Source organism: Cynara cardunculus, assembly GCF_001531365.2.
Source record: "Cynara cardunculus var. scolymus isolate 2C chromosome LG 11, CcrdV1, whole genome shotgun sequence".
NCBI classification, from domain to species: Eukaryota; Viridiplantae; Streptophyta; class Magnoliopsida; order Asterales; family Asteraceae; genus Cynara; species Cynara cardunculus.
Genome location: NC_037538.1, coordinates 439,527 through 449,020, shown reverse-complemented (window position 1 = coordinate 449,020; position 9,494 = coordinate 439,527). Strand labels below are relative to the sequence as shown.

The following is a 9,494-nucleotide window of genomic DNA, read 5'->3' as shown; positions in this document are numbered from 1 at the left end:
TTTAGAAACCACTCACCTTAAAAAGCTTTTGAAACCCAAAACACTAGAATCAATCCTTCTTGAAACTTGACACTTGAAAAACAACTTGCAATCACCTTCTCTTAATAAGCCGGACAACACTTGTCTTAAAACCTCTCAACTTTCTTCTCAAATGACARGAAAATCAAAGATAAGGGRTGAAGCCCCTTTTATACTTTCCCAAAAGGGAAAGTCGGCTAAACTCACAAAACTACATGCAAGCACMCACATTCTTCTTGCACATTCATGCATACATACATATAATATATATATCCATATACATCATACATAGCTCATTTATGCATCAAATATATATATATATATATATATATATTTATATATATATTTTAAATTCACGAATTCTCATACCAACACGTATCAAATTATCATGCTGTCACATAATTATTAAATCAAATAATCACGTATTAAATACCTTGGGTAATAACCAAGATCTGGTTATCACATGACCTTCAAGCCCTCCCTCAATATTGTCCGGGCTCGGCTTAATTGGAACCTCCCTTAGCTGTTTGTCCTCTTGTGATGTGTCTTTGGTGGTGTGAGCTCCTTTGCCCTCTTGTTTTTCTTGGTGCGGTATAGGGTGTGCTTGTTTTAGGCCCCTTTTACTTCCCTTGTGGTGTCCTCCGTTGCTTCCCGGTCTTGACTTCTTTTTCCTCTCCCCTTCTTCCTCTCTCTCTCTCCCCCTCTTTCTCTGTTCCTTTTCTTCCCTCCTTTCTTTCTCTCTTTCTTTCTCTTCTCGTTCTTCTCTCTGTCTCCCTCTCTTCTTTTCTTTCTTCTTTTCTGTATGTCTCCTTCTTCCCCCTCGGGGTGCCTTGGTTATGCTGGTGGTTGAGGGTGGTTGAGGTTTCCTCCCACCCGCGCGCTTCATTGTTGCTTTTAGCGTTTTAGTGTTTTGCCTTGATCTGGAGGGGTCTCCCCGCTCCCTAGCAAAAAAACCTTAAACCCTAAACCCTTAACCCTTAACCCTAAACCCTAAACCCCTAACCCTGAACCCTACAACCTAAAACCCTAACCCTAAACCCTAAACTTGTGGCAGGAAAGGAATAATCGCATCTTCAAGAATAAAAGAGGATCGTATATTATGGTGGTGAAGACGATCACCGATGATGTCTGGTCCAGGCTCCTAAGCCTGACCTTCAAGCCCTCTCCTAATGTTGTCAGGGCTCGCCTTGCCTGAAACCTCCCTTAACTGCCTGTCTTCTTGTGCTTCCTCTCTGGTCTCATGAGCTCCTTTGTTCTCTTGTTTTTCTTGATGCAGTCTAGGGGTGTGCCTTTTTATGCCCCTTTTTCCTACTCTTGTGGTCCCCCCGTTGTTTCCCGGTCTTGGCTTGGTTGGGCCCTTCCCTTGTGGTTGGTTTCTTTCTCTCTCTCTCTCTCTCTCTCTCTCTCTCCTTCTTTCTCTTCTCCCCCTCTTCCCCTCCTCTCTTTCCCCTCGGGGTGCCTTGGATTTTCTGGTGGTTGAGGTTTCCTCCCACACGAGCGCGTTATTGTTTGCTTTTAGCGTTTTAGTGTTTTTTTCTTGATCTGAAGGGGTCTCCCCCTTCTCTACCAAAAAAATCCTAAACCCTTATTCCCAAGAAAAATAAATGGACCTAACCCATTAAATCATGACTATATCCGCTATTCTGATATTCAAATTCAATAGAGAAAAAGGTCATCTCATTACCCATGATCAAAAGATCATCATTTCTAGAAATTGATTATGTCGCTCTTATCCCAATATACTCAGCTCTTTGATATGTCACTCTTATTTCCACACATGATATAATCATAATAAAAATCCACTCTTTTGCCAATAATGGCATCAAACTGTTTTATATTAAAATCTCATATAAAGAATCATGGTTCTTATACCTACTTTCCAAATAAGAAAAAATTTAAACAAAAACTCACCGTTATACTAAAAATAGTACATAATCATTCAAAAACACTCAAGTATGTAACTATACGGTTCTCTATTAAGACCATATCAAATGAAATTTTTAAGGTAAAACTTATAACTAAAAACACACCTTATGATCACAAAAATGAAGATGAACAGCAGAACATATTCAGATTATAATCACAAAATCAACTTTTACTTCTCCTTTTTTATTCTTGTTTCTCTCTAACTTTAGAACACATAAGTTTTTCTTTCTTTTCTTCCCCAAAACCAATGAGATAAGATAAACATCTTAGTACTCATTTTAAATATTAAGAGACGATGATGGGATTGATATTTTAAAATATTTTCTTCTCACACCCTCCCATGAGATAATAAAAATATCTCATAAAATAACCATATAAACAATAAAAGGCGGTGAGAATTTATAAACATTTAAGCACAAACAATTTAATCTCCTCAACTTATCACCATTATTTAAAACTAACCCTCAACTTTGTAATCGAAAAACCCGGTTATCACAAGTAGCATCTTGTTCCTTAAAATAAGCAAAGCATGAAAGCTTGTTTCGTTTAGTCCAAACAGGTACAAGTATAGTTATTTGTTGTTATTGTTTGTTTATACATATGAGATGGTACCCGGAAAGGGCTTTTTCTCTAGATCCTATTTCAAGTTTCTTTGAAATTTTATTTGTACATGCAGTAAGAACACAACCAAAAATGTGTTGGCACACAACTAAAAAGAAGAAATAAAATCATGAAATCTCTACACCCTCCTCCGGCTTCAGCAGATCTTTTTCTCTGTTGCTCCTGGGGAATCTCATGTCATAATACCAATAAAAAAAATCCAGAATAACCAGATGAGGGCTTGGCACAGGGTTTCTACACCTCGGGAAGCGCAAAGAGAAGATGCTAGGGATGTTCTTGAAGTACCTGAAATTGATGTCGAAGAATCTGATGACAGGAGACTAGGGAAAGCTAGCAGAGGATGTGGCAGAAGACATGGTATGGTGGGTGTGTGGCGGCCAAAATGGAGGACGAGCACGAGTTTGGATGGGACTACCATTACAGGATAGCAAGACTCGAACAAAATTATTGTTTTCTTTGGGCATCTCATTTACAATACAAAAATGACGGTGATAAACAGCAATTTAAATGCTAGTCTCGCCTATTCATTTGGTACATTCCTATAGCCAAAATACTTGAGAATTTATGCTCTCCATATTTCCATTTAGAAGTAAAGGGATCTCAGAAGTACCACTTGGGTCTGGTTTCTTCTTCTTTCTCTGTTAAATCTCGATATTGATACCATTCTCCTCCAAGCTTCCCCACCGGAAGTGGAGGCCGAATGAAAATCTCAACTGGCTTCGGGACATGAACATCTAGTGAAATCTCCATGGCCTCTTCTTCTACTAAGTTCAAACTCGCTTCTTTGAGTGTTTGGCTAACTGGTTCAACAGTTATCCATCCAAGACCCGAGATGGCCACATCACAAGCAGGTCTAAAAGGCACAAATATCTTTAGCTTTAATGTCATAGTATTCAATAGCTAGCTAGCATACTACAAAATACATACCTTTTTGTGTCATCGAATCTTATTTTTAATTGGCGAACAGTCTCAAGTCCTACCCAATCTGCTACTTGTTCTCCGCTTGGAGGTGATAAAAGAACCCCTACTTCTTTCTGCATACGTTACAAGGATCTTTTGAGTCAAAAAGGTCAAGTCAACTTTCAAAATTTACAATGATTCTTGCATGTAGGGTGTTAAGCTTGTAGCTCAATCCATATCGATTTTGTATTAGAAAATCATATCAGATGTTTATAGGGGGCAGCTTTTGATACCCAAATACCAGTATAAATAGAATCTGTTGCAAATGCATGCGAGAGACAATAAGCATTACTTTGTTATTTCTATATCTTACAAATTCAACAATACCTTGTAAAATTCATCTGCTTTATTCGAGGGTACTATATGAAGCTTTAGCGCCTTGGGTCCATAAAATGTTAAACATGATTCAGGAAGGGCCTGAAAAATTGAAACAAAATAATCATACGAACTCGGTATTCCCGTCGGGAGGTGGATGTACAAAGTAAAATAGTAAGAAAGTGAAATTACAATGTTACCTTCAAAACATCAATTCGAACAAGACCTCCCCAGAATATAGAAAAACCAGTTAAGCCATTAAACTCCATTTTCTCACTTACCCAATGATCCAAGACTAGCTGCTTCTGTTATACAGACAATATGAAAATGAAAATCAAAAGAAACTAAATGGTACCCTTGAAACCTTCAAGGGAGAGGTAGATACCGTGAATGATTGACCTCTGAGGCGACTGCGTGGAGCAAGGGCGGGTAAATCTTGAGAATGAATCACTGCAGCTTGCCTATGATGAAGATGAACTCCAGGTGTGTCGTATACTTTCTGAATTACAACACTTCAAACTTGAGAAATATCATTCATTTAAATTCGCTATAAGACGTAAAATGTAACATGCATACATACCCCTCCTCCAAGGAAAGCGTTAATTTGAATGGGGCCAACTGTGGTTCCAGGAACAGCAGATTGTATCGGTTTGTATTTTCTTGCCATTGCAGCAACCGGATCTTTATGTGAAAGCATCCCTGCATTTTGGGAACTTTCTCAAATGTAAATAACATTGCATAAAAACCGAATCAAAGACTAGCTAAGCTAACTAATCATCATACTTAGGGCTGTAAACGAACCGAACGAACACGAACGGAGGCTTGTTCGTGTTCGTTCGTTTAACTTAACCGAACAAACGAACGAACACGAACGGTAAACGAACGAAAATAATTGTGTTCATGTTCGTTCGTTTAGAAATCCGATGTGTTCGTGTTCGTTTATGTTCGTTCGTTAACAAGTTAAACGAACGTAAACGAACGAACATAAACGAACAGGCCTAACGAACATAAACGAACATAAAAGAACGTAAACGAACATGCCTAAATGAACATAAACGAACATGCCTAAATGAACATAAACAAACGAACACCCTCTTAAAAGCCCAATACTTAAAAAGATTTTAAATTTTGAATTCAAACTAAATAAATAAAAATTATATATTAAAATTAATACATAAACGAACTTAAACGAACATAAACGAACGAACGTTCACGAACATAAACGAACGAACGTTCACGAACATAAATGAACGAACGAGGCTCATGTTCATGTTCGTTCGTTTAACTAAACGAACAAAATTTTTTGTTCATGTTCGTTCATTTATTAAATAAACGAACATAAACGAACTTCCCGCCAAACGGTTCACGAACGGTTCGCTGAACGTTCGGTTCGTTTACAGCCCTAATCATACTCCTTCCATGAAAATTGCAACAACCACTTCCTGAAACTCAACTTGAGGAACTTTTCCTTTCATGTTTTTCTTCTTGACGAACAACTAATTGTCCTAGCAGAAAGAGGGTGGAATTTCGACCACATGGTCCCGGGTTCAAATCCGGCCCCACCCATCCTGCCCTAGGACATCGTGATTTACCTTCCATGATGGCCGTGGGATTCGTACAATGAGTTGCGCTGGAAGGTAATGCAAACTCTTTTTCACAACTTTATGGACTCCTATTTTCAAAAAAATTCATATTAAAAGGTTCAACCTAAACTTTGTGTATGCGTATGCAAAAAATATCTCAAACAAGTTGAATTTTGATAGAACAAAAAGCTCTACAGAATTAAAACATATAGTAAACATTGCAATATGTATATGCATAAGGGGATGGTTAGTTTGTTATAAGATAAAGAAATCAGATAACAAATAAAGATGATAATCTAAGTTTCAACAAAAACTAACTTACTCAATAATGCATTGATAAATGCAGATTTCCCGACATTAGCTGCTCCCTGTAGAGATGCAGAAAATTATCCCTGCTGTTTCAGTAAACGAAGAAAAAACCATATGGAACCTAAAGTTGTTATACTGGAATTCATTAAAATAGCTCCAAATATTGTGTTAGCACATAAACGGCTACTGTCCAGTAATGAATTTGCTAACCAGAATGTACACGTCGCGCCCCTACAAAAAAAGGACAAAAAAACAGTGTCACATATCTTACTTTGCAAGAAAGTAAAGTCTGATTGATTGTAGCAAAAAGATGCAACATTCTGATGCTGAATTTCATGAGTATTAGTAAAAAGTATTTATAATTGGTGCTCGAGCATTGAACCACAAATCTCCCAGGAAAACAATGTAGTTAATCAAAGAGAAGATTGAATGAGATCCTTGGCTACCAATGAATCCAAAGACCAAACCAAACCAAGCAGACCCAAGCAAAGGTAGGGTCCGGGAACAGAGCTTACCATCTACCCCAAGGGGTAGGTAGATAGGTTGTTTCTGTGAAGACCCCGGCTTGCAAACAAATAGATAAATGAAGAAATCAAGTTACAGGTGAGAGCAAACAGAAAAGACATTATGTAATAAGTTAAAAATGGTACACAAACATGGGAACAGAATCACAAAGCACAGTACAGCCAATTACCTTCTTCTCCTTCTGAATTTCAGACACAACTCCAGCAATTCCAACCAATGACTTTGAACTTGTCAAGTGGACACTTAAAACACTGCAATCAATGTAAATGTTATAAAGAAACTCTTAGAAGATCATGAATCACATCAGATCATAAGGTAGCATATCTTTCTCTCCTCCTGCCTACATCTTACCCTCTCAAGGAACCCCTTCGTATGAGATTTACAGGGTAGAGAAAAAGTTGCATACATCTTAATGTCGCCAGGCCCCACTTCGTATGGGATTTACGGGGTTCATTTGGTTTGGTTTAAATGGCATGAAAAGAGGAACCATTAAGTGAAAAGAGGAACCATTAAGTAATATATTCACCAAGAGAACTTTGTATCAAGATATGCAATGATGAAACAAGCAAAAGTAATCGAGGTCAGACTTACTTGAGCTTCTTTCTCATGGTGGCTTCCACAACCCAATCGCCAACACAATTGAAATCCGTCTCTTTGGGAAGAAGATCAACCTTTATCAACATTGTGAGGAAAATTAACAAAAACGAAGCTTGATGTTAAACACAAAAAGAAAATAAAACAATTACCTTAGTCACAACTAATATAATTGGATTTGCACCAGCAAGATCACGAACATGAGCCAAAAAACTGCCATTGAAATCCACTATATCAACCTAAAAGTGATTAAGCATACAACCCTGAACCATTAGAACTATAAACTATAAGACTATGCTTCCATAATGGAAATGTGAGAGGGGGATAAATGGTTAAATGGGCCGGCCTCACCAGTTTTACAATCAAAGCTTTCTCAAGGCGTAAGTGACGTAACTTTTCTCTAAGCTCCTCTGCAGTAACAAACTGCTTTCCACCGGCATAACCTCCATTGCCACCCACAGCCGTCACCATGTGCCCATGAGATAATAGGCGGCACCTACCACAAAGAATTGTCCTAAGCTGATGGTGTTTCTTCTTCTGCAAATAACACACCCAAAAACAACACCAAATAAATTAATACAACATAACATTAGAAAAAATGAATGAAAAACATGGATCAATCCATAAATGTCACATTGCATTACACCCACCTCTCGAAATTGGTTTCCGAGATGAAGCGGGTGTTTTTTAAATGATTACATTCATTTTTACAAAATTATCAGTGATTATTGTAACTTGCAATGATAGATCACAGAATTAATAATGAAAGGAAGAGCACAATTATTACATGGTTCAGCAAAGTGCTTACATCCACAGGTGTTTTTATGATATGATTCTAGAATTCTGATTTGTGATACAGATCACAATCAACTATGGAAAGAAGACAAAAAAACAACCCCTGTAAACAAGAAAATTCAGCCAAAACGGATAAGGAGAATAAGTGTCATCCTCAACCATAAACTATTTTTCAACCTGAATTAGGCTTCATTTTCAAAAATTGTTTCTTATTTGTAGCACTGAATATAAGTTTAACATAGTAGTCATTTTCTTCAGAAATTATAAACTTCATATCCCCTGTAATCCAAAAAAGAGCAGCATATGTAACACAATGACATAATAGATATTATTACATATCATTTACCCATGAAAACCAATTATTTCATGTATTACTTAAGGTGAATAACCCAAAATATTCATGATATCATGCATTTTCATAGTGAATGTTATGCATTTTCATCATGAATAATGCGAATAGTTGGTTCTTAGTTGCCACTTTCCAAGTATTGTCCATCTAATAGTGTGAACATTTGTGCAATCAAAGGTAAAACTTAAGATCGTCATTGGTGACATTTAGTTCCAAAATATACACCTATCCTTTTTCAGAAGACCGATCTGCTTGGAACAATGGAATTTGACACAAATCAAATGGACATTTTTTGTTATGAAACAATTATCTGAATTTCAACARCTGAACAAATTCAAATCAATTTTCATACCAGCTCATAAGTTTCCGGCTCAACATAACCCGGGGCATCCATTTCTGAAATCTGCAATGGAGCTCCACACCCATAACAGCTATAAGTTGATGTAGCAGCTTTCAATGAACTGCTAGTTTTCTCTTTCCTTTTCTTCTTCTTCTTCTTTTCTATATCCAGAGCGGATTCCGCCAAGAGTTGTTGTCGTTCAAGGAAAATATCCCCTCTGGTCGGGGCGGCTGCTCCAGTTCCTTGTGATTCAGAAACCGACAATGGGGTTTGATTTTGTTGTGAAATAATGGCTCTGCAACTGATTATAGGCCGACTAGAATTGCAGAATTTGGGAGTTTGGAATTGGTGAGGAAGAAGGAATGGAGAAAAGGAGGTGACGGAGAGGGTTTTAGGTGTCATCCTCCAAGGGCTTTTTCGAGCTAAAAAACTTTTCAGAACCTTGCTCGCTTCTATACTTTGATTTATTTACACCTAAAACTTCAAAGTTTTAATTCCTAGTATAGAAACACGAAGTTGAAATATAGTCGAATCATCAAGATATGAAACAATCAAAATTAGCCTTAAAAGGATTGCTCCCCCATAAGCAAATCAAATAAGTTTAAGAAAATCATTCAAGTAGTCAAATCATCAAAGATACGAGATATCAGCAAATAACTCACAAAATTCAACCAAAATAAGCAAATCATACAGTAAATAAAGAATAGAACACCTGGACCCTCAGGGAAACTGAGTGAGATTTGATGGCAGAGGTGAGATTTGAGAAGTGAGAGCCAATAGCCGAGAGCAATGGTGGCCTGGCGCCAGTCGTGAGTGAAGGCGAGGCCAGAAGGCGGAGGCAGGTGTGAAGAGGTGTGAGCGATAGGCCGAGAAGAGCGGTGAAGCGGATAACTTTTTAAGAAACTGAAATTATTAAACTGTTGGGCTTCCTTGGGCGGTTGGGCCACCGCTCTCTTTGCCCAGAATTTGGGCCGCACCTGCAGGCTGCATCCGTTAAAGAGAAAAGATCCACCAATCATGTAAGGAAACAGTATTGAAGTATAAACTCCCTAATCCCAAAAATAATTAAGTTTATAATGAGTGTTTGGGATTGTTTATTTGAAATAATTTATGTTTTTTTATCAATTTATTATAAGTTAGAATGGTTTAACTTCTTTAA

At 37.5% G+C, this 9,494-nt stretch overlaps 1 protein-coding gene across 2 annotated transcripts; it reads right to left on the bottom strand.

Annotated features, from left to right (window-relative positions):
- Positions 1–2,433: 2,433 nt before the first annotated feature.
- LOC112521376 (NO-associated protein 1, chloroplastic/mitochondrial) lies at positions 2,434–9,187 on the bottom strand. 2 transcript variants are annotated; one of them, XM_025130203.1, is made up of 14 exons: positions 9,048–9,187; positions 8,348–8,809; positions 7,203–7,388; positions 7,004–7,090; positions 6,849–6,928; positions 6,427–6,508; positions 5,943–5,963; positions 5,746–5,791; positions 4,421–4,539; positions 4,226–4,339; positions 4,041–4,145; positions 3,853–3,942; positions 3,493–3,599; positions 2,434–2,850 (listed from the first exon to the last, which is right to left on the bottom strand). In XM_025130203.1, exons 2-14 carry the CDS (start codon positions 8,735–8,737, stop codon positions 2,673–2,675), a joined length of 1,605 nt encoding a protein of 534 aa, XP_024985971.1. In that variant the 5' UTR covers positions 8,738–8,809; positions 9,048–9,187; the 3' UTR covers positions 2,434–2,672. The 2 variants fall into 2 exon arrangements, with proteins under 2 accessions (XP_024985971.1, XP_024985970.1); XM_025130202.1 differs by lacking the exon at positions 2,434–2,850 and adding an exon at positions 2,996–3,418.
- Between the last annotated feature and the right edge of the window lie 307 nt (positions 9,188–9,494).